General features: G+C 36.3%; 1 protein-coding gene across 1 annotated transcript in view; it reads right to left on the bottom strand.

Moving 5' to 3' along the window:
- Window positions 1-24957, bottom strand: part of LOC101895293 (neuroligin-4, Y-linked) — a 93714-nt gene extending 68757 nt beyond the window's left edge. Inside the window, exons 1-2 of the mRNA XM_011296964.3 lie at window positions 22457-24957; window positions 8114-8277 (exon numbers count right to left, since the gene is read on the bottom strand). Of these exons, the coding sequence (XP_011295266.1) occupies window positions 8114-8277; window positions 22457-23442 (1150 nt within the window). The 5' untranslated portion in view covers window positions 23443-24957. The remainder of the gene's footprint in view (window positions 1-8113; window positions 8278-22456) is intronic.
- Window positions 24958-25615: the final 658 nt, after the last annotated feature.

The following is a 25615-nucleotide window of genomic DNA, read 5'->3' as shown; positions in this document are numbered from 1 at the left end:
TCTGATGAACAGAGAAAAGGACGAATGTAATCAACCTATTTATAAAGTAATGTATACACTTAAGTCCACACAACAACAACAACTACAGTACGCAAAAAATGAGTAATGGAAAACAAAAGGAAAGGGAAAGGAATGTAGCCCCCTCGTTTCCATTCACACCCTCTCTTCTATTCGCCGCCTTCTCTGCTACACATTTTGTGGCTTTGTAGCATTTATGCAAATGACAATTCCTAGTGGTTTTGCATGGCTTGTCGCTTGAATTTTGAACGAACGAACGAACGACTGAATGAATGACTGGATGGAAGCTGTTTAATGACATTTTGCGGTTTATACCTCACGGTATGACAAAATGAAAAAATCTTGACGTTGATCTCAAGTTTAAACTTAACTGCTTGGAGTTTTAACTTAAGTATCCAAGTATCTTTTTTCTCATTAGAAGTGAAACAATGACACTGAAGTCTGCCATGCAGGTGCTTAACAAAAACGTGGAACAATGAAGACGGTAATGGAATAGATAAAATTATACATGATTCTCCTCTGCTTCTTCTCCTTCTTCTCTTTCATAATTAAGTTTCAAGTTATAATCACATCTGGTTTTGAGCTGTCATTATTTGGTTTCATTTTCATTTCCAGTGACATGTAGCCGTATAATAAGAAAAAAAATTAAATTTGAGATTTTCCATTGATGTTGGATCTTTTGTTACAAGGTACAGTATAGAGGAGTATTAACCGAAATTACTTTTTCGAAACATTTGATTAATAAATACCAAACAATGAGGAAATCTAGATTTTTAATTAATTCCTCATTAATATTTATAATATTTCCAGAATTTACATAAAATTTTTAATAAGGAATAATGAAGTTCATACCCCGATTTTAAGGGAACAAAATCTGGAGGGAATTGGAAATGGTTTAATAATATTAAATAAAAAATTTAGCGCCGATACATATTTGAATAATATTATTCAATATAAAACAAGTAGAGCGGCGTTTAGTTAGTTATGTGGTCAGCAGTTGGGGATTGTGTTTCTTTATTTTTAATTACGCGGGGGCTTGAATAAATTGCAGTCCTAATTTCTGAAGATTTCCACTCAATTGGTTTGCCATTTGAATCCAAGGACGATTACGAAAAAAATTAAGGACTTTTAAAGCACCAGACGTGTATTTATTAAAGGACGGTCAGGGTCATGGAGGTTTTTGGAGGAATGTTAGGGATATAAAAGCGCATTTTTAAAGGACAACCAAGGTCATAATCGATATTTAAAGATTTTTAATAGATTATTAAGACCATCAAGGAGCCACATACGTGGATGTTTTGAAAGACTTTTAAGGAGTTTAGGGCATGAAACGTGGATTTCTTAAAAAAAATGTTTAAGGACATGGCATCGAAAGTGGATTATCGTAAGACCCGTAAAGACCAGTTGTGGACATCCTGGGCCTCAAGCATGGATTTTATAAGATTTTTAAAACTCAGGTCATCAAACATGAATTTTTAAGGATCTTCAGGGCCCAAAATTGGATGATTTCAAAAAATGTTGAGGCTTGAATATTGGATGTATTAAAAGATTTTTTAAGGACCTTCAGGGCCCCAAACGTGGATTCTTTTAGAGAGTTTTTACGGATCTTCAAGGAATCAAACGTCGGGGCCTCAAAGGATTTCAGGCCGTGTTGTGTCTAACGTGTGTTGTTTCGACAATTTTTAAAATACCTTCAAAGCCTTTAAAGCGGAGTTTCTAGAAGATTTTTTTTGGAACCTTCAGTGTCCAAAATTAGATTTTTCTTAAAATAATATTTTTAAGAATCTTCAGAGACTCAAATATGGGTTCTTAGAAGATTTTATGTTAAAGTCTAAAGAACCCAGACGAGGGTTTGTAAGGAGCTTCAGAGCCTCCAAACGTGGATTTTTAAAGAGCTTCAGAGCCTCCAAAGTGGGTTTTTAAGGAAATTCAGAGTCCCCAAACGTGGATTTTTAAGAAGTCTTAGAAATCCCAAACGTGGTTTTTAAGGAAACTCAGAGTTCCTAAATCGTGGTTTTTAAGGAAATTCAGAGTCCCCAAACGTGGATTTTTAAGTAGCTCAGAGCCCCCAAATTTTTTAAGAAGTCTCAGAAATCCCAAACGTGGTTTTTAGGGAAATTCAGAGTTCCTAAATCGTGGTTTTTAAGGAGATTCTGGGCAACAAACGTAGTTTTTAAGGAGCTTCACAGCTCCCAAACGTGGACTTTTAAAGAGCCTCAGAGGCCCCAAATTTGGATTTTTAAAGAGCTTCAGAATCCTCAAACGGCTTTCAACCTGAATATTTAATTGATGTGCTACAAACATCTGCTCTTCAAGGAATTTTTTCAAGATTTTGTACAGTAACATCAAGGCTTCGGTTGCAGATTTTTAAAGGACCCAGGACCATTAAAGCTACCAATTTTGGTTACAAACGGGTAGAATAGAGTCTAAAGTATAGGAATAGCATCAGTTTATCCCAATTTGAAGTATCTCTATATGGAGGCAATGGCGAACTCCGATTCTAAATATTTCACCTTCGCCTTGACGTATCTGAAGGAAAATTACTACTGTTTACCTTGGATTCCTTTTCCAGTTAACAATAAAATGCACGCTCTGGGGTCTGAACATGAATGGCGTGCTTCATATGTGGAAGCTACTACCAAAACCCCATATTGATGCCAGTTAAAAATTCCTTCTATACCCATCACTGCTTTCGGTGCCTTCCATTGTGGTTTTCAAAAACTTTGAACATTTTATAATTAAAAAAAGACAAATATATCTGAAGAATAAATTATTATTAATATCACTTCACCAGATTAATTATGTGTTGAAGTAGCAATTCCGCTGTATTTCTGCTCCCTGGGCGTTGTTGGCGTTTTCCGTTATTTTTTTTTTAATTCCAGGTGCAGACACGTTCGTTAATTCCCTTGGAGGTACATTAATATTTTAATTAACAACAAAAATTTTTCATAAGATTTCAGCTTTGCGGAATAATGTGATGAAATATTAAAATAACAAAATCTCCACCATACATACATACATACACCTACACAAAAAAATATGATGATTTACACAAGAAAACACAAACAGGTGTTCAGGTAAAGTTGCTGGAAAAAAACGTAATTCTCACAAAGAACAATTTAGCAGACCAAAGAGCCCAGAAGTGTGGATTATGTGCGCCTTATTTCTTTCGTCTCTTATGCAGAGGCCTTTGTAAAAATGTTCTTTGTTTTTTTTTCAAGAAATTTCCATCATTTTATTTTTTGCCACCGAACAAGAAGCTTTAGAAGTTTGGGTAAATTTTTTAATTAACATAAATATATTTTTTCTCCGCCAGACGATATTTGTCAGAGCGGATCTCTGTGTTAATGTACATTTCTTCCTAAGGCTTTAATCTTGTGATTTCTTTCCGTGAGAAATAAAATTAAATCACGTAAATACATGATCCAAACTTGAGAAGAGATGGGAGGCTACATCTGTCATTTGACTTGCAGATTTAAGAAATAATCACAATTGAGTTCAAGCCACTTGGAGTATAGTTGGAAACTAATCTTGACATTTTGTTTCTATTTAATATATCTGCAAATTGGCCCGTCTAAATTTAATATTTTCGAGTCATAAAAATACCATTTTTTATAACTTAGAAATTGTCTATTCATCACACATTTGTTAATATTAATGCGACAATAGTACGTGATAATCATTTCAAAATTTTTGCAAAACTCATTATCATATTTCAAATTCGCATATTCTCGCATTGAATATTTTACCACCCACCCTCCTCAATTTCAAAAGCCACATATACTTTTGTCCCATGGAATACTTTACGCCGTCATAAAAAATATCACAAACAAATAAACAACCACCCTCCCTTCCGACTCCTCGATTTCGCGTTATAGACCAAATACATGTTTACCATGCCGCCGTTCTAAAAATTGAAAGTATTGAACTTTTCGATAAAAGTGATATGGCATAATTAACGCAAATGTTGTCATAACTTGCGATAGCTTTTTTTCAAAGAACTCTGAAAGAAAAAAACAAACTTTATTTGTTTACATTCTTCCACGGCGTGCCAACGCAGCATATTTTATATACGAGCTGAGAAAAATGCCCTTAAAAAGAGTTCAAAAACTTTGTTTCAACCCCAAAGACGATGGGGGTGGTTGGGATTGTTTTTTTATTTGAGCTCCTACCAAATTTGGCAGTTACAGCAACGCAGATATTAATATATGGCACTAAATTATAACTTTTTCCCATTCCCCAAAAGCGAAACCAAAGATAGAGCGGGAGGAAAAAACCAAAAAACGGCACAGACAATACTCGAACAACAACCTCTGCGAAAAATAAGCGAAAACCTATGAGATCCACAAGCAGTGGAAATTTCAAATATGCAAACTGATAAAAATTAAGTCTTCCACAAAAAAAAACCATCTCGACAATTTGAAAAGCACTGTGGCCAAATATTGAGGCATTGAAGTGAAATTGTAGCATACATTAGGGCGCTGCAATGCCAAATAAATATTTGCATAAATTTCAGGCTTAAAGTTTTACTTCTCCATTATTATGGAGAGAAAAATGAAACTACTGGAGCAAACTTTTATTTATTTTTTGTTTGGGAGCGAGTGAGAAAAAATATTAAATTTTTGTGCTGATTATTGTAGTTTTGCCTAGTTTTCGCTCCATAACTTATGAACAAAACAAAAAAATATGTTATTGTCCAAGTTTGTAGCAAATTTTTATTTTTAGAAATGTGATTTATGATTTTACCGAGAGAGAGACAGAATAAAAATAACATATGGCTAGTGTGTGTGAGGGATTGCCGATAAAGGTAGGCATATTGACCAGAGCAAATATATGGCGCACAACTTTTTAATGGATCCATAAAATGTGTGAAAATGGAAAACAACTAATGATTTAATGGTGGACATAAACTAAGGGAAATTAGTTTGAAAATAAAAATGGGATTTATGGAATTTAGGGTAATTACTATTAAATTGTCGAAAATTTTGAATTCGGAAAAAATAATGAAAACAAAATTCCATTTAACGCTTTTTTAATATGAGTGTGTATTTAAGAATTTAAAGATTTGGGATTTGAAAATATTACACTTAAATTGATCAAGAATCAAATTGATACAAACCGGGAATGTGACTGGGACATAAAAAATACCAATAATTGATCATTGGCATTGAAAATATTTTAACTGAAGGTGGATATTTATTCCTATTAGGATATCGAAATATGATACTTCGACAAAAAAATATGTAGCCAAGACCTTAAAAATAATAAAATTAGCAATTTGGGGATTGTTTTAAAATGAAAGAGAGCTTTAAGGCCATAATTCCGCAATATACCAGACTTCGAGTAGGATAATCTCACCCCATTAAAAAATAGGACATTAAAAATTACAGACGTTGGAGCAATTTCATAGTGATCTAGTGCTCAAACAAAAGAGAGAGCAATTTTACGGAAATCAGAAAAGGTCCGATGAAGATTTAAAATGGTATGGTCGCAAATAGCATGTAGCCTTTATATATACCCATGCCGAAAAAAAGGACATTGAAATTTGGAAAGCAGATCAAATAGTCATGCCAGTATCCTTCTCACCAGTTATAGCTATCCACAGTGCTCCTTTCTCAGCCCTTTGATACGAAATCTTCATATAGGAAAGACTTGGAAAAATAAGTTCTACTAATGAATCTATCTCTTCAGAGATGGCTTAAAAAGAAGTTGTAGTTTAGGTTTAAGTGTTTTTGTTGAAGTTAGAAAAACATATCAACCTCAGTAAAACTCTGCCAGCCCGCAGTCTTTTTTAATTAGATGAACTTGCCAGATCGCAGCAATCTGCATACGATCCTGCTATTGATCTCCTCGGTACAAAACACGGTTACAAAATGACTACGTGTTTTCCTATTTCGGAAAAAAGGCCTGTTTAAGGTCCAACCGTCATAAATCCATTAGGTTAGGCAAAGGTTATAGTTGTGGGGGTCCGGCCATGTGATACATTTCAAGACAGTAATGGATCGAATGATGCAATAGGTGCAACCAGTTTTAGTCAATTTCTTTTTTGAAGTCATGCAAACGTATTACCTTTAATTTTTGACCGGCGGCTTTTGCCCTGTATTCGTGCGAAATTCCGTGTCGATTGGTCTATAATTGTGACCTGTAGAGCGACTTCAAAATCAGCTGTGGCGTGATTACAATTTAGCATGGATAGACGGGCGCAGTGCTAAATCGACTCAGCTCGCCGAGAAAGGAAGATGTATAACAAGATCGTGGATTTAGGATCAATATTTCGAGGTGTTACAAACTTTTTGGTCCAATCATACATGTAATGCCCCCAACACATAGTGTTGTAGGGTATAATAATGACTTCCTTGTAGAATATAATGGCCAAAACAATTTCAAGGACTTCCTAAAATTCCTTTATACAAAAGGTACTAAAAACGGACGAAAGGACATTTTTTTAAATTTTCTTAAAAAATGCACGATTTATTGATCAGGATCCTTGAAAAAATATCAAAAAATATGTGATTCTTAGAACGGAGGTCCTTGAAAAAATCCACTATTTTATAAAGAGGATTTCGAATTTTTTAATCGGTTTTATTGAATGTAGATGTTCTTGAGAGGTCTTGAAAATCTGAAATTAAAAATCGAAAGTCCTTCTTTAATGGTTCACGATTTCTTGTCAGAAATTGAATAAGACAATTTTATCCTGAAAGGAATATTATAAAATTAATGTTTTTATTTTCAATTCCCAACATCCAAGAAGGTTAAGTTCCTCCTACAAAAATATGATCTTAGACACGGAGTTCCCCAAGAAACCTAACCTTTTCTGTCTTTAGGGGACAATCTTTGCGGCCGATGAGACCTATTAGTTCTGTAACGATGGGACCTTTTGTACAACTTTTATCCATCTCTCTTATCTTAAAAGTTTGGTATTGGAAATTTTCGGGCTTTTTAAATATTGCAGAAACTGTTTTCATCTGAAAGAGCTGTTTCCGGTATCTGTAACAATTTTCTGCGAAAATTTCTCATCATAGTAGTTATGTGGTATGTCATTAATAGGATCAAGTCTCGTCTAAGAGTTCTAAAATGCAGAAATGTTAAACATAGAGTTATATCCTTAACCACCTTTATATGATGGTATTGGCATATCGTCCATATAACGGGAGGACATGGACGTCCGATTTTTAGGAAAATGAGATTAAAGAGTCGACACGGTCGAATTTAACTAAATTTCCAGTTGGCACTTTATTCACGAAAAAAGTTAATATTTGTTTAAAACACGATTTTTATATTCTTATATTCCTATATTCATCCGACCTCAATCATCCGGTATTTCACATGCCTGAAATAATGCTAATCCCAAAACGTCTTTTTCTGCTGCCTTTTCCGTGAACTTTTCAAAATCCACCATTCACTTATTTTCTTACCACAAGCAATCCATTTCGTTTGACGACAAAAAGGAAAGGAAAGAAGAGCGAATAAACAACATCCAAAGTCATTAGGCGACAAAAACAAAAAAAAAATGCTTCAACAAAAACTTTACCATGATGGTCCTGCCATTATTCCCTCTTAAGGTGGCTGGTATACTGCTAGCAGCCCACACATATTCCCAATAAGAAAACAAAACATTTATCTTTTGTTTTTGTCACCTTCGGGCGTATTGGGATAACACACAGAGTGTTGGCCCCCTCACCCGAAGACGTTTCGCCGCGCTCCCCCTTTGTTGTTGAAAATATTAAACACTTCAAGTTTGACAACAAAAAGGTTAACAATCGTACATTTTAATACCACCGTCGACCTTCCCCTCAACAAAGATATACACATTTGATGCGCCCTCCTTACCTAAGTAGCTTGGGGTCCATGTGGAAAATTGAAAAGTTTCCATGGCACATTTTGTCTTTCGTTTTTTTTTTTTGTTTTGGAAAATACGAAAAAAGTGTTAAAGGAATTTATTTAAATTCTTAATGGATTGTCACTTAAGTCGCTAGACTTTTTTCTGGTTTGCTTGTGGCTTTCCCAACTGCTTGTCTGTCGCTTAGCGTCTGTGTGGTAAAGAAAGTCAACGAAAATATAGAAATAAAACAACAACAACGACATCAGCACTTACCTTGTATGGGAACGTAAATATTTAAATACAAACAATCCTCTGATTGATTTAGCAAATATGGCAGTAAGCGTTTCAAATACTCATAGCGACCCTTCGGCATACGTTCCAGCGCTGCAGTTTGATTGCCTATATCGGGCAAACGTTGCGGGCATACAGGACTGAACCTTTTTTTTTTGTTGCGCACAAGTTGACGTCATGAAAAAGGCCAAGAAGAAGAAGAAGATGAAAAAAAGAAAAGATTTCAAAGATTAACATTGTGTATTCATAAAATTACCAGAACCGAACCAAAAAACATAAAAGAAAACATGATTTTCTCTGGGTGTTGGTAATGGTGGTATCCATTATTATATCAAAGAAGCGAAAACGCAGAGCAACGAAAACTTTCTTCTTTTTTTCTCTCTGTTGTTAAGTTTCCTTCCTTTCATTCTTTTAGTTTATTGGAAAAGTTCTTTTTTAAGATTTTTCCTCTGCCTGTTTCCCTCCCAAAAGTTTTATAGTTTAAGTAACATTTTTGAAGTCTCTTCAAACTTGATTTGAGACCATTTCAATTTGTTTGCAATGTGCAAATTCATCAATGACCATTTTAATTGTATTTTCTTGTGAAAAAGTGAAGGAAAATGGTTTTCAATGAATAAGATATTTTATAGAGGTTTGTTTTTTGTTGGAGAGAGTTATGAAGCTGCCTATGAATTTTTATTTTATAAATTGTACATATATGTATGTTATGTAAAAAAGTGATATAGTTCAATGTATTGAGGTTGAATTTTATGCTAATTGGAAAATATTGAGTTCTTTACAAGGGCGATGATATCAAATGGGGTAATGAACACAAAAAAAAATATTGTATTTTAAAGCTCACAAATTCAAATTTGTAATTTTGAAAAGGGACAATTAAAATATAAAATCCAATTTTCATATTTTTTACATCCTGCACCATACATAGTCTGGAGTATATATTATATATTTTTTTTATTTTATTTATTTATTTATTATTATTTTTTTAATTCATCGAAACATAAATTTTAGATCCACGCTAGAGTCCAAATGGTATGTGATATAGGGCTACTATTTTGCATAGAGTTGTATTTCGTCTAAAGGCAGTTCAATTTCGAAGATGAGCTGTATAGGTCGAAGCTTTCATATAGCCCCTCCCCATTTTCAGTGTTTTTATGATTTTAGCCTAATCCTTAGGCCCATCTTCGGAATAGCTTAAAATTCGATATTTGAAGTTTTTAATTGGTTTTACTCCCTATGGCAGAACTTTGCCTATGAAGGTCCTCGTTATAGAATAGCCCACATATAATTGTAGCTATCGATTTTATGTGCTTTGAAGACCTTGCATTTTCAATTTTTATACCTTCCACCATATTATGGAGGGTTTATTAAATTTGTCATTCCGTTTGTAGCACCTCAAAATATACATTTAGACCCCACAAAGTAAACATATTCTCAGCATAAAATTCTATGTCGATGTCCTTCCGCCTGTCCATCTTGCAAATAACTCTAGCTTCCGAACGAAATCAAGTAGGTTGATAAAATTTTAATCAAATGTTTATTGTGTCTGCAGGACTTTAGGAAAAGCAAATGGGCCATGTAGGTCCACGTTTTGATATAGCCCCCATAAAATTGTACATCCCTATTTTCGGTATTATGGTGATTTAAGCGACATTATTTACCGGAAATGTTTTAAATTTGGTATATCAAGTTCGGAATGGATATTACAGAATAACACAGAAAATTGTCCATATAGGTCTAAGTTTTGGTATAGCGCCCGGTACCTCCCGATATTTGTTATTTTGACGATTTTATGTACATTATATACCGACTTTTTTCAAGTTTGGCATTTGAATATTCTAATGGCTTATAACAAAAGTTGCATATGCAGGTCCATTACGTCGTATGAAACCTAATATAACGGCTACATTCGGTTTTTTAAGATTTTAAAATAATTTTTAACGGATTTTACTCATTCATTTATTTATTTATTTATTATTATTATTTTTTTTTAATTGCCAAACTCGTTCCAAATGGTATAGGGTATTCAAAGTTCTGTCCGGCCGAACTTACAGCTTTATTTACTACTTGTATATTGTCAAGTCTTGGTAGGTAGAACATATCTAAAAAGTTGTCAATATTTATCCAGGGTCTCATAAGGACCCTATATCACACTATACCCCATTTGTCGACTAAAATCTGAGTCTTGGGTTCACAAACAGTAGAAGGCTGCCGGAAAAACTATTCAGTACATGCAGTCCCCAAATTTAAGGGATTTTGAGGACAAGCGATTATGCCAAAATTTACACCACAATTCCAAATATTCAGTATTTCGAGGTTATAAGCCCGATTTGTTCATACATTTAAGATAACGTTTCTTTCTATAAAAATCGATCCACATTCTTATACATGGAATCTTCTGATTGAATATTTTAAGTTTAAATTATTCAAATTTGTAGCTTTTCGAATTCCCAAGTATTTAAATAATATAGGTCTAATATTTACCTCCTAACAACCAAAAAAAATTAAATATCAGCTTTATTTCTCAATAAAATTGAAAGTTATTTGAATTAACCGCTGATAAAATGTCCCTCTAAAAGAATCTGTCAATATGGGTACACATTTAAAGTCAAAATGGTGCCAGCAGATGTAAGTATTTTAAAAGTCCTTTCCACGCTACTAAGCCTTATTTTTAATCGATTTAATGGAGGTATTTTAATGCTGTATGAGACCTCTAGTACCAAATATCCTCGCTATATTATTGTGATATTAAGAAGTCTAAAATAAAATAAAAAAATCGGTGGAAATATATATGCAGAGTTATGCCAACCAAGTTCGATCCAACGAATTAGTTCCTTATCTAGTTCCGTGGACTCTGGTAGTTTGTATGCGTATGAGTGATGTTAAATTTGTGAAATTACTCATACGTTTAGGAACTAGTGGACGGAATTATGAACAGTATAGACGCAACTCTATAAAGATAAAGCTATACCTCAGCCGAATTGGCCTAAATTTAGCAGACATTTTCCGTTTGGAACTCGATGCAAGCTAATTGCCTCAAAAATTCAAACTTATTGGACAAATATTGTTGAATCATTTACTATGTCCAAATCTGAACAGATCTCGAAAAAAATTTACGCAGACATTTCTTTACGGTATATAATATCTTGTACCAACTATCATTGTTATGGAGTACATATAACAGCTTTGGAGGACTAAATATGAAATATGTAGGCTATCGATTTTCACAAAACTCTATATATCTATTTCTGGACGAAGTTCGGTCGTATGTGACAAAAAGGCTTCCTACATAAAATTTAGTGTACAATCAACTTCGGATCGGACTAATATACATATGACATGAATATTAGAATCTGAGACGATATTGAGGAAATTTTGGAAATATATTCTTAGTATCTGTAATATTGTGCTAAATATAATTTTATGGTGTACATATTGGTGAACTTTAGTATCAAATCTGATGAAATTTATATATGTTAGGTGTAGTATATATATCTGAGCAGATTTTAAAAACCCCAAATTTTATAAAGATACTTCTGGGCTATATTCTGTCGTATGTGCTAATATTCATGTTATTGGGACATATATTTCGCATTTGGGATACAATACACCGGAATTGGGACGAGAGGCATACAACTAACTTTCTCAAAGAGTGACATAACTCAAATAAAATGTGTTATTTTTGTTAGAAATTTCTTTTTTTTTTCTACGAATCTTGCTTTATCTTTCTAAATAAATGTTTATGATGATATCTGTAGAATTCAAAGAGTTATAGGCTTTTTACTTTAAGCCTGACAAAAATAAATCAAAGTGTATATTGAGTTTATGGAGCACTATTGTCAATTTCTGAAAATATTAAACTTTCTCAAAATGCCTTGATTTTCTTCGGATGATAGGAATACTAAACATCCTACGAATTTTTTACGGGATCGCGTATTTTGTATTACTTTCAATCAAGTGTGAAACCAACACCTGGTAAAAATAATACTTCTATTTGCCACCATTTGGTAAATAAAAATTTCCCAACATTTTCATTCATTTCGATCAAAATGACTAACCAAATGATGTTATAAAACTTAAAATCCGTTTAAAAGTTGAGAATTATTGCAAATAGCATTCGCAAGACCCCCGGGCAACAACTGTTATTTTGCACTTAATATCCTTTCTTCCCTTTAGACTCATAGACTCCAAGTGGCAAGCCTTTAATGCCATCAACACACGCACACTCACTCACACACACATATATTTACACAGTCTAAGTCATAGCTTTTAAAGTTTTGGTGTTATCCTACGTCTTCTCGGCAGTGGATGGCAAAAAGTTTCAAAAGGACTTTTCAAAGGTTTTTGGAAGGAAATTAAGCCTTTATCGTCACAAACTGTGTATTAGACACATGAGTTATGGTGGTAGTGGTGTTGGCGGACCAGTGTGCTGCTGTTGTTGTTGCTGCAGATGTAAAACTAATCCTAAGGCCTTGCAAAGGCAACGCAGACGAAAACAGCCCCAAAGACATTTGGACTGTAAATGCCATAATTTATATTTATGTATATTTCACAGGGCCTGGTTGGTGATTATTGCCATCGATTAGTGCCAGTCATTAAAGTTGCTGTATTTTGCGATTTAAATTTTTTACAAAAAGGGAAATACATTCGAAAGTGTGCGTACGAATTGTTTTAATTCGTTTTGCTGCTGGCAATAACCTGAAATCAATAAACGTTGCAGTTTTCTTGCCACGTGTCAAAAAAGTTTATTCAGAGTTATGGGAAAATCCATTGCCAGCCAGCCATTCGAAAATAACAATACAAAATCATTACGATGCGATAAGGCAGGTAATAATTGTTATTGTTCTTTGATACTTCTTACAAATTCATATTGCCACACAAGCAAAAATAAATTGCCAATATAATATGGTTATTATTGTGAAAGTAGCATTGTTATCGATACGGCAATAAATGAAGATAATTACGGCAATAACAAAGGTGTTTTTACTATATTTTTATACAATTTTCGAAATTTTCATCAGGGTGATTGCTGAATGTTTTTGAGAATGGATGATTGTGGTGATAGCTATAGGGGTTCTTGGGGAAAATAAATATTTTGTAAAGAGAGCGGTTGCATATTGCGCTTTTTATTGCTTTTAATTATTTTTTTATTTTTAGGAAACTTTGTTACAAATGAAAGGGATATAATTTCTGAGGTCCTGAATCGACATAGGAGTGTGGACGTAGATGTTATCTTTTACGTGGTCCCAAAGAAACACGTCGAAAGCTGTGACCAGCTCTTCAAGAAATAATACGAAGAAAATGCTACATGCATTTGCGTGGAGGTCTTCTATCTACTGTGATAGAACATGCAGCTTCTCCTCCGTATTATTTCGTATACCTCCCATATAACGGCATCTCTAAATATTCAGTATTTTCCTGATTTTAGCGACATTTCAGACCGGAGCTGTTTTAAATTTCCTAGTGAAAGATGTCAATAGGTATTGTAACCTATAACAAAAAATTACTTATGCAGGTCCACGCCTTCGCATAGCCCTTCGTATAGTAATTTTGTATTGTATTAGAGACATACTAGACTGGCATTTTTTAAATTTCGTAAGGTGTACTGTAGCCCATGGCAACAATATTCACCAGAATTCTTTCAAATTTCATATTAGAACTTTGTAATGGATTTTTCAACAAGTCAGCATGTGATACCTTACAACACTACAATATGTTAGAAGCCCCGTTATGTCCAAATCTCCAATTCCGTTTTGGAAGATTTCCCTATGGAAATCATGTCACGGAGCACTTCCCAGATATTACCCTTGGCATTTTGACAAGGGACATTTGCCCAATATTTACGCACTCCGTCGTGCTGTTAATTGTTGTTGGCCTTTTACAGGTAAATATAATTCAATGGTCATCAAAATGCTAGAATTCTTTCCTGTCCTTAACTCTCTGCTCTGTTTTTGGTTCATTTAAACCTCTAAATATTTTGCGATCGTCTCCAGAAGCAAGAGTCCCCTCAGTATCTCCAAATTTAGACTCATCTATATGATTTGCTTGTCTACGATATTTGCCTATATTCTTCAACGACATCAGCCTAAAAAAGCCAAAAGTTCGCCTTTTATGTATTTCGGATATCGCCTGTAAGTAATGCTGGTATTTTTTATAAAAAAAGTAGTGGTCCATTCTACCCGCTGTCCTAAACTCCAACACATAGTGTTGTAGGGTATAAAAAGAGTGTTTCATGTAATTTATTACTTTGAAGATGGACGTATTACGCCTTATCCGATTCAAATTATTTGAAATGAATTATTATTCTTAACTCTTAATGAACCCCGGGTCACAGCATTGATATAACTTCCTATGCCGGAGGAGTTTTTTTTCATTGCACGTGCAAGGTTTTTCTCTGTAATCGTTAACTTAATTAATTTTATGTAAATGTCAACTAAAACACAATTAGACAAACGCACCTTTCAATTTTTTTCGTTCATTTTTGACTTTTTTCTCTGGTTTCCTTGAAGGGTCATGAAAATCACAAATTCTACTTACATGTCCCTTGTAAAACGGACGGAAGGAAGGATGTAACAAATAAAAAGGAAAGAAATCTTAGAAAATCAAATGAATCTTTTTACCCTCTTTTAAATCAACTGCGAATTGAGGAACATGGCCAAGAAGGCAAATGTGAAAACTCTTAAAAGTATTTAAAACATTTTCTGGGTAGAAGGTTAATTTAAAAAGAAAATAAATGGAAGAAGGGAAAATGATTTCGTTTGGGTAAATGACAAAGTTTAGACGAAGAATCCTTACACGTACACGCCTTTGTATGCCTTCCAGGTATTACAAAGAAAGCAACGCAACACCCAAACCAGGAAAATAATCAGCAAAGATATAAAAAACGAAAGTAAACGAAAAAAAAAAAAACAACATTCAAACAATGTTGAAAAAGTTACAATGAAGGGTCACAAAAAATTAGTTAAACAAAGAATAACAAGGTAGAGGTAGAGGAGAGGAAGATGAACAATGAACACTGAACGATGATAAATAAAAACAAAAATTATGCATTTTTTTGTGAGGTATCATATAATTTCCCCCGAACAAAAAAGAAAACAATGACAGCAACACCTGTGGTGCTCCCTCTCTCTCTCTTTTTCTTCTTTTGGCCTGATTACAAGGGTCACTCCTTTGAAGGGAAAAAATCAAATAAAATCTCTTGTACAAATACACACATATAGAGCAACCCATCCACCGTTTGTTATTCATGACTTAATTAACAAACTGAAAGAAGCAGAAGCAGCATCGGAACAATAGGATTTTCCCTAACTTTTAAAGCTAATAAATATTAATAGGCCTTTCGTTTTAACTATAAAATTCTACGATACTTGTAGGTGCTAATTTGAAAGGAATATGACAAAGTTTATGGCACTCTGTTGTTACAGGGGTGGGCGGGCATCTACATATGTATGCCTGGCCATGTTTATGTATGTGAGTGTGTGTGAGGTAATTTAATAAAAATTTGAATGTATGGGCTATCATTTTCCACCCAAAATTTATAGTACCAACTTTTAATAGGAATTTTTGTTAGTTGGCCGTTAACTCCATTGTTATGTCCATGAATATGAATGTACCTACCATATGTTTTGCTTTGTTGGTGGAAGGTAGTAGCGTATGTTTGTATGTATATGCTTTTAGAAATTGTCTATAAAATTTGCAGCTTAGTTTTAAGTGTTCATGGAAAATATATTTGTTAAGTAGACAACTTTATGAGATAAGTTTATGTCGGAAGTAATATATTCAAAGATTATCTATTTTAAGCAGAGATTAATGGCTGGAATTTTTACAGCATATCGTAAAAAGGTAAATGTTGGAAATAATTTCTGAAGTTATAGTTTTTTGTGGAATGTCGGTATATTAATGTAGTAAATGTGAATTTGGAATATAAATTTTCGTTACTTCTTTCAATTTTTTGTTGCAAGAATTTTTAGCTTAATGAGAACTGAGAAATGATACTAAATAGACGAGATCTTTATAGGACTTAACAGGAAATTGGAAACAATTCCCGTGAATAATGTCGCTAAAACCATCAAAATACCGAATATAGGGAGGTACAGTTATGTGGGGGGCTATACCCAAACGTGGACCTATACATATTTCCTGGTTAGTCCAGTCCAGTAAATTTAATTATTCTTTTTATACCCTACACCACAAGGTGGTCATTATACCCTACACCACAAGGTGGTCAGGGTATTATGTCTTTGTGCATTTGTTTGTAACAGGCAGAAGGAAACGAGATAGACCCATAGTTCCTTTTGATGATCTGCAGAGAATCACATTCTGAGTCGATTTATGCATGTCCGTCCGTCCGTCTGTCCGTCTGTCCATGTATTTTTGTAAAGAAAGTACAAGTCGCATTTATTGCCCGATCCAGATGAAATGTTGCAAAGATCTTTTGTTTGGCCCAAGGACGAACCCTATTGAAATTGGAGATAATCGGTGAAAATTTAGATATAGCTCCCATATATATCTTCGCCCGATTTGCCTTTTATTGTGCACCAAACGTATTGTATGGAATTTTGCATATACACCCAAATTAGGTCTGAAAATATGTATGCCAAATTTGATCGAAATCGGTTCAGATATAGCTAGAGCTCACATATATATTGTTCATCCGATTTGTTATTTTTGTCCACCGCAGCCGTAATATGCACTATGCAACAACAATATTTGGGGAAATATATCGAGATCGGTTCAGATTTTGATATAGCTCCCATATATAACTTCGTCCGATTTACTTTTTATTGTGCACCAAACGTCTAATATTTGCCCAAATTGGATGAAATTTGGCACTTACTACCAAATTGAGTGTAGAAGCTAGTATGTCAAATTTGGCGAAGATCGGTTCAGATATAGCTATAGCTCCCATATATACTGTTCATCCGATTTGTCATATTTGTTACCCACAGCCGTAATATGCACTCTGTAAAAACGATATTCAGGGAAATATATCAAATACAGCTCAGAAATATCTTTGCCAAATTTTATCGAGATCGGTTCAGATTTGGATATAGCTCCCATATATATCTTTATCCGATTTCAAATTAATTGTGCACCAAATGGGCAATACAATTCCGAATTTAAAAGATACAAATGCTTCGGCATATTTAGTCCTTTGAACTTTAAATTATAATTATAATCATAGCGTGTATGATTGAATTCTCCCATAAAAACATTTAATTGTTATGTGGAGTTCTACATAATTAGCAAAGTGGTGTAGGGTATCATAAAGTCGGCCGCGCCCGACTTGAAGACTTTCTTTACTGGAAAATGTTTGGAAAATGTTTCATCGTATAATACTTCACCAATGAGAAAAAAATATACATTCAAATGCCATGTTATTCGCAATCCATGAATTTTGGCAGTTATTTATTTTTGTGTTTTTAATTAGTTCTTTAATATCCTGCAACTACCAGCCATTTTCATATTGCTATCGTTTTGTTCCTATCGAAAATGCAACTTCTTTGTTTCTGAAACTAACTAACAGCTACAAAACACTCCTTTACAACTTCTCACGCTATTCGTACTTTAGCCAAAGGCTTGGCAAATACAACAGCATTAGATGTTATTGCATGCTGCAACAACACAGTTGGGGAACGCCTAAATTTCAGGCCGCACAAATTCCTCGGAACAATTACCGAACTAAAGAGAGCAATGTCTGTGACTTCAGGAAATAATTTCCAATTTTGTTGCACAGCTAAGAAAGGCACACCTTGGAGTGTCTTTTGGCTGAACCAACCCCTTTTTTGGGGAAATTACTTGAGTTTGTTGCATGCGCCAGGAAGTTTGCATTTCGGGCTGGCATGCCTTTGTGGCTGTGCGGTTGGAATGAGACTCCAACATTGTTTGATTGCTTGCTAATCTCTTGGGCTGTTGCTGCAGCAGCAGCAGCAGGAGCAACATCTAATGAAATAAAACTCAATTTAAAAATCATTTTAATTTCGCCAGCGATTACATTACGTTCGCTGCGTTCAATTTCTGCATCACAAATTGCTTTTTCTGCTAAACGCCAGCTCTTGAAATCTCATTATATCCTACCACACTAACTATTGGTTTTTTTCTCTTTGCCATCTTTGTCGCTTTTTTCTTTAGCAGATTCATTGCCTTTGGCTGGGTGTATTCGTGTGTCGCTTGCAAATCCACAAGCAGCACTGAGAATGAGTATTAAGCCTGTACGTACTGCTTTCCATTCCGCATAATTTTAAGTGATGAACAGACAATTTTCCATTTTATGTTGGCGAGTTTATTATGTTTTTGCTTAGCCTTCTTAGATTGCTTTGCTGTGTTTTTTTTCACTTAACCAATCATAACAACTGAATCAACATTTCCCACAGGTCCATGAAATTTCCTAGAAGTTGGAGTTGAGGTGTTTTGGTCTTCCCTCTGGTATATTGACCATTTCCGTGTCAGTTGGTTTTTCTCCTCCTCTCCTTTTTTTATTAAACGCATTCATTAAGATTTTATTAGACGAGTCGTTAACTTAAAGTTTTTGTCTGTTTTTTATTGCGAACGGAGTGGGTTTGGAAAGGGTACACCCCAGTCCATCCCACCACATTATGCATTAGAGAAAGTTCTACCCAAATATCCCAGGCATCATTAAGCGCATCTAAATCCTGACCATTAAAGACTTAACAAAATGGGAATTTATGTGAAGCAAACCAGGACCACCCTTGCTGAGCTAGATTTTATGACAGGAAATTTTACACTTCGTTTGTGCTGGCAGTGCCACAGCATTGTCGACTCTTTTGCACGACTCTTTTCTTCTAATCTCTGGGCATTGTAATCCTGGCAAAGGCTAGCGGAAATATATATAAATTTTATTGTTAATAAAATGTTTGAGGTTATTTGCCAAAATGCCATATTTTCCAATGACATTCGTGGAAGCCCGTCGCAACTTTGCTCCGAAGTTGTAAAATGCAAAAATTTATTCTCTACAAGATTTGCAAACCTGGCTGCCGTAACCAAGCATGTCCATTTTTGCTCGGCCATATAATTTCTTCTTCTTTTTTTGTCTGCTTTAGCATTCATTGCGGTATCTGTGTTTTTTGGTTCTTAATCTCTTTTTATTTGTTGCCATTAAATTTCAACAATTCCAGCTAAAGTATCCTTAAGTTGAAGTGGAACTCCGGCAGTGGAACACACACGACATTGCCGGTGTTCCAGGAAATTGTTGATGTTCGTTATAACTTGTTAACGACTGTTGTGGCACGAATTTTGGAGGTTTCTGTGTCTTGGCAACCAGAACAGTTCACACACACACCCCCACGCCCACGCATACAATGCAACACAACTACACGTGTTGACTTAAGCATTAGTGGCACTCCAGACCATTTTTAAGAGAATATTATGCTCCATTCGTTTAATTTCAAAAGCCAACACGGAATTGTTCACGGGGAAATTAATAACAGGAATCTCATTCGAAACACAGCTCATTTTTGGCAACAACGCCATTGCCAGCGCAGGAAAATGATTCAGCCAAAGATTGTGGCTGAAACAACCCAACGGAAAGTGGAATTGTGTTGTAATTTATAAAAGCAAACTTAATTAATTTCCACACAGACATTTTAATAAGACACAATTAAAAATATAGATGTTTAGTGAGTTGTAAATGTTGGAATAAGATTTCCTAGTCTCTGAGACTCCGATTGTGGAGCTGAAAAAACATTCATAAATCATAAATTATGTGTTTTTTTCTCACTTTCGAAAATCTACATGTCAATAACTAATTTAATCATTCTATTCACGAAATAGCCTTTTTCTAAACTTGGAGCTATAGACTGACCACATTTATCATAAAGAACATTACAGGTTCCGTTACAGGTACTCTATGTAATGGAAACCTGAATTGCTTCTCTTGCAATGCTACCTGTATCTAATATATTAAAAACAAAGCAAAAAAAAGAGATTTTCTGAGATCAATATCCGAACTTAACAGTATTTTTCAAAAATAAAAAAAAATATTTTTTTACCCACATGCAACTCAACATGTACCCACACCCTCGACTGAGGCTGATGATTCTTATTTAAAATTGCTCGTTCTCTCTATAAAAATTATAAAGCCGAGGGTTGTAACAGGAAATCTACTGTTCGTAATAAATTTCAATGGAACTTTAAGTTTTATGCCTATTTTTAATTAACCTCCCATGACAGAACGCAATCATTGTTGTATCAGCTTGCAAAAATGCTAACGAAGAGTTATTGATATTAAGTGGATCATGTGAATGTACTACACAGGGCTACAAATTGCTGTAAAACGAAAGAAGACACATCAAGTGCTTTGGACCAACAAATTCAATTCCATGACAAAAACCTTATGCTAAGAACATAGAAGTATTTATAATCCTTAATATCCTTAATCCATCATATGACCCATAGAGGACTCCCTTTAGACATATAGAGGAATTCCCCGTGGCCTATAGGGTATTCTCCCGGGCCTGTAGAGGATTCCCCCGGGGCCTATAGGGGATTCCCCCTGGGCATATAGGGGATTCCCCGTGGCCTATAGGGGATTCCCCCTGGGCATATAGGGGATTCCCCGTGGCCTATAGGGGATTCCCCCTGGGCATATAGGGGATTCCCCGTGGCCTATAGGGGATTCCCACGGACCATATATGGGAATCCCCGGGGAATATAGGGGATTCCCCCAGGGCATATAAGTGATTCCACCGGGGCATATAGGGGATTTCCCCTGAGCATATAGGGGGAATCCTCCGGAGCCTATACGGTATTCTCCCGGGGCCTATAGGGGACTCCCTCGGGGCCTATAAGGAATCCCCCTAGGCCTATAGGGGATTTCCCCGGGGCCTATAAAGGATTCCCCTTGGGCATATAAGGGATTCCCTCAGGTCCTAAAGGGGATTCCTCCAGAGCCTATACGGGATTCTCCCGGGGCCTATAGGGGATTCCCCCGGGGCCTATAGGGGATTCCCCCGGGGCCTATATGGGAATCCTTTGGGGCATATATGGGAATCCTTTGGGGCCTATATGGGAAATCCCCCGAGGCCAATACGGGAATCGTCCGGGGCCTATATGGGACCTCCCCGGGACCCCTAAGCGTGCATGGCTTTGTCTCCCTGGTCCGTCTATATCTGCTCTCCGGTCTCTAGCTTCTCTCCCCGGCTTCCAACTCTTCTCCATCGACTGCCCGACCTTCTGCCTGCCCCTATAGTCTCTCCGGCCTCCAACTCGTCAGTATAGACTTACTGACTTCCTACTTGTTTATATAGACTTCCAGCTCGTCTATATGTATAGACTTCCTGTCTTCTATCTAGGCTATAACGACTCCCCAGCCTTCAGATCGTCTATACTCCCCGGCCTTTAGCTGATCTATAACGACTCTTCGGCTGCCAGCTTCTCTACAAAGACACTCCCTGGTTCCAACTCGTCTGTATACACTCCCCGGCTTCAAACTTGTCTTAAACGACTATATGGACTTCCCGGCATCCACCTCGTCTATATAGGCTCCCCGCATCCAGCTAGTCTGTATAGACTCCCCGGCTATTGATCGTCCATATCGGTTCCCCAGTCTCCAGCTTGTCCATAATGACTCCCGGCCTCCAGCTCGTCTATAAATATTCCCCGCCCCATAGCTCGTCTTTGTAGACACTCCCCGGCTTCCAGCTCGTCTATATAGACTCCATGGCTTCCATCTAAGCTAAAATGACTCCCCAGCCTCCAGATCGTCTATATCGACCATTAGCTCGTCTATATCGACTCCCCGGCTTCCAGCTCGTCTGAATGGACTCCCCGGACTGCAGCTTGTGTATATAGACTCCCTCACCCCCAGCTTTTTATAATGACTCCCGGCCTCCAGCTCCTCTATATATTCTCCTAGACTATATACACTCCCTGGCCTCCAGCTAGTCTTCAGACTCCTTCAAGCTTGAAGACTTCAAGGACGTCTATGCCTATAGGGTTTTCTCGATGCATTTCTTATTACAAATCGGTTGTTTGTAAATAATATACTTAAATCTCTATTTTTGTAGACAAGTGTTCATTTCCATTGCACAGTCCCCATTTTTCCAAACTCAATTTCCCTTCACCCTCTTTTTCTCTATCTTTCTACCTCTCCCTCTCCCACCCTGTTCGATATAACTTTAAAACGGATATATGTCTGACGGTTATAGACTGTAATTTACCATAACTATAAAAGTTGAACGATTTTGCATTCTGAATGAATGGACAACCAACTGTAACAACACCACCAAGAGAAACAACAACAAAAACAAAAATGAAGCGCCGGTCACAACGTGAGTTCACGCCATCCGACCAACTAAGCTAACAACTTACCTGTCTGCCTTTCTGACGCCTGACCACATGGCTGCCGATACAGGTGGCATAAATCTCAAATTACCGACAGGTGGCGATGCATACGGAATGCCACGATATGCCTCGACCGGATCTAAATGGCGGCCATCTAATTGTACAATTACGCCCGATAAGGCTCCGTTGCGTGTGTGAATGATACGTGATGAAAGTTGTGAGGGTAATTGGTCATGTTGGTTGTTGTTGTTGCTGCTACTACTGCTGCCATATTGACGACTGCTACGGGAATTCGATGATGATGACGACGAGGAGGAGGAGGAAGACGACGAAGAAGACATCGATGATGACGAGGAGGAGGATGACGAAGACATTGATGAGGAACTAGAACTGCCGCCACCCACCGCCGTTAGTGCCAATGAGGGCACAGCATTTCCATTCGACCCAACTAGGGAGGAAGATGACGACGATGAGGATGACGGCGATGACGATGACGTCGAGGAAGATGATGATGACGACGATGTGGATGTGGTTGTTGAGGCAGCTGCTATTAAAGCTGATGTCCTTAAGCTTAGATTGTTATTGTTGTTGTTTACATTTATGCTATTTTGAGAAACTTTATTGTTACTATTGTTGTTGTTGCTGTTGTTATTGCCACCGTTCATTGCTAGGGCCGATACACTGCTACCGCATGGCCCACTCATTGTGCCCAATGTTGCGAGCAACAATAAAGCCAATGGCAGAGGTATTCGTTTTGTTGTCGGCTGTGGGTGGCGGCGGTGGTGTTGGTGATGGTGATGGCGGCGGTGGAGCTGATGTTGACACTGCTGCGGCAGCGAAAGCTGCTGGCATCGTTGGCTTAATTTTCTTCGACTGTGTTTGGGCTGAAGACGCAGTAATGTGGCAGTCTTGGGTGCAGCAGATGTGACAAATTGTATGGCGTCTCTGGCGTCTGTGGGGCATCGTCGTCGTCGTTGTTGCTGTTGTTGCATGCCATGATGCAACATAATCATTATGCTTTAGTGGCGCAACGGTTGCATAAGCAACCGCTTTTGTGGGATGGTAGGCAATTTTTGTGAGTTGACCTCTTATTGTTGCTGTTGCTGCTGTTATTTTGAACAGAACAAATAGTTGTATGTCCTTATTCTCTATGTAAGTATGTGTGTGTGTGAGAGTAACTTGGCTATGTGTATGCTTTTGTTCCCCACTTAACTACGAGAGATTACGCAGTGATGCCATTGTGTCTGTGCTCTAATTAAGTTTCTCTGTTGTGCTCCTCTTTATCGTTGTTCTTCCTTTTTTGTTTTTTTTTTCGGTTTTTCACTCCAGCCCTCCAATGGAAGAATTTATGATTGTTGTGCCATTCTCTCTCATCCAGAGAAAGGAAAGGACTTTTAAATTTCAATTATATTTGTTGGTTATAGTTTTTTCTCCTTGCCTGCCTGCCAACCAGGCTTATATATGTGTGTGTGTGCGTTCGTGCCTGTATTGGTGAGTAAGTGCAAATGCAAGTGTTGGATTACTGCTTGTTTTTTGCTGGCAGCGCGTTAAGCACTTAAAATTTCACTTGTGCAAGGGCCACTTAACGGGATCTTTTTTAGTTGTGTGCTCGCCACTTCTAGTTTTTGTTGTTGCTGCTGTTGGCTGCTAGTGGCTTAGTTGTTGCTGGCAGTGCATTCATTCATCGTTTTCGTTGTACAAAAAAAAACCGACAGTACCGCATTCAGGCCCATTTCGCATGGCGTGTTCATCAGTTGTAGCTGCATCAGGGATTCACATCAAGCTGACATCTATATGAGAAGGATGTGATGCCTGGCGGTTGGCTGGTTGTTCCATTTACGTGGCAATGCTGTTGCTATTGTTGTTATCCTTTTGAAAATGCTACCCCTTTACTTTTTGTTGTTATGCAAGAATATGCATCACTTGTATGGCACACGTGGTGCTGGGAGATACATTTCAGCAGTGTCTTTGTTGTTTTTTTTCTGTCTTTTTTTCTCGTGATCCACCCAACCCAATAGACAAGGAGTTGTTCTTCCTTTCTTGGTCTTTGGCACTTTGTTTAAAACAATATTTGCATGCAAGTGCTGCTGTTAACTGGATATTGTTGTTGTTGCCGTTGAGTTGTATGCATGTGTTGCTGCTGACTGCAAGAAAAAAACAGAAGACTCTACATTTGTTTGCACCTGCTGCTTCTTTATTTTTCTCGTTTTTTGTTTGATGACAAGCGTTTTTTTCGGATTCTGTTGCTTTTTTCTTTCAATTGTTAGCACTCGGCTTTGTTGGCCATATTCTTCGTTTAAATTCTTTTGTCTGGCGTATTTCTAGTTATAATACCTAACCCCATACACGCTCTTCATGCGAATTGGACCAGGGTGCTCGAGTGTTGGCAGTTGCGGCACTAGAAGGGTCTGTAGCACAGCCACAGGCAAAATGGCATTTTGTGAGCAGCTTTAAGATTCTTCACTTCTTCTGTCTGAGTTTTAAATTAACAATGACAATTTCTCTTGTTTGGTTATTTACAGCGTTCCGACCACCTGTCAAATAGAAAGAAAATGAGAAAGGATTTTTCATAAGTAAATAAACAAGAGGAAGTGGTGTATGAAGTGTAGGTTTTGCAATGTGCAGGACACTTAACATGTTTATATTTTAATAAAAACATAAATTAATGTACTTTTGTAACTTTCTTCCCAATCCCATTTAAAATGTATCTTAAAAATTTAACTTTTGCTTGACTTTTTGCCATTCAATTATGGAAAATATGTATATTTTTATAAAATCTAATAATTGCATGATATTTTTGCAATCGTACAAATTTAAATACAAATAATTGGATATAATATTATTTTTTTGCAGAGTTTCTTAGAAAATATTCCGTCTACTTGTGACATGGATCCGATTATAGCAATTGGAAATGAAGACAAAAGAATTCTATGCACCATTGAAACATCTTCTGAAATGCATATTTTCTTGCCTTGATTGACTTGCCAATTAGTGCATACTTTTGTTTATTTAACAGACATACAAACAACATTACAGTTTTGTGAAGTACAATTAAGGGCCAGTAAAGTCAGTGCTTTACAAGTCAATATCAAAGTAAACTAGTTCTTGAGAAATTAAAAGGTAGGTGTATTAAAAGAGTCTGGAATATTTTTTTTTTTTTTTTTTTTTTTTTTTTGGAAAATGAAA

The sequence above is a fragment of the Musca domestica genome, unplaced genomic scaffold, assembly GCF_030504385.1.
Source record: "Musca domestica strain aabys unplaced genomic scaffold, Musca_domestica.polishedcontigs.V.1.1 12, whole genome shotgun sequence".
NCBI classification, from domain to species: domain Eukaryota; kingdom Metazoa; phylum Arthropoda; class Insecta; order Diptera; family Muscidae; genus Musca; species Musca domestica.
This window is presented reverse-complemented; position numbering and strand designations above follow the sequence as displayed.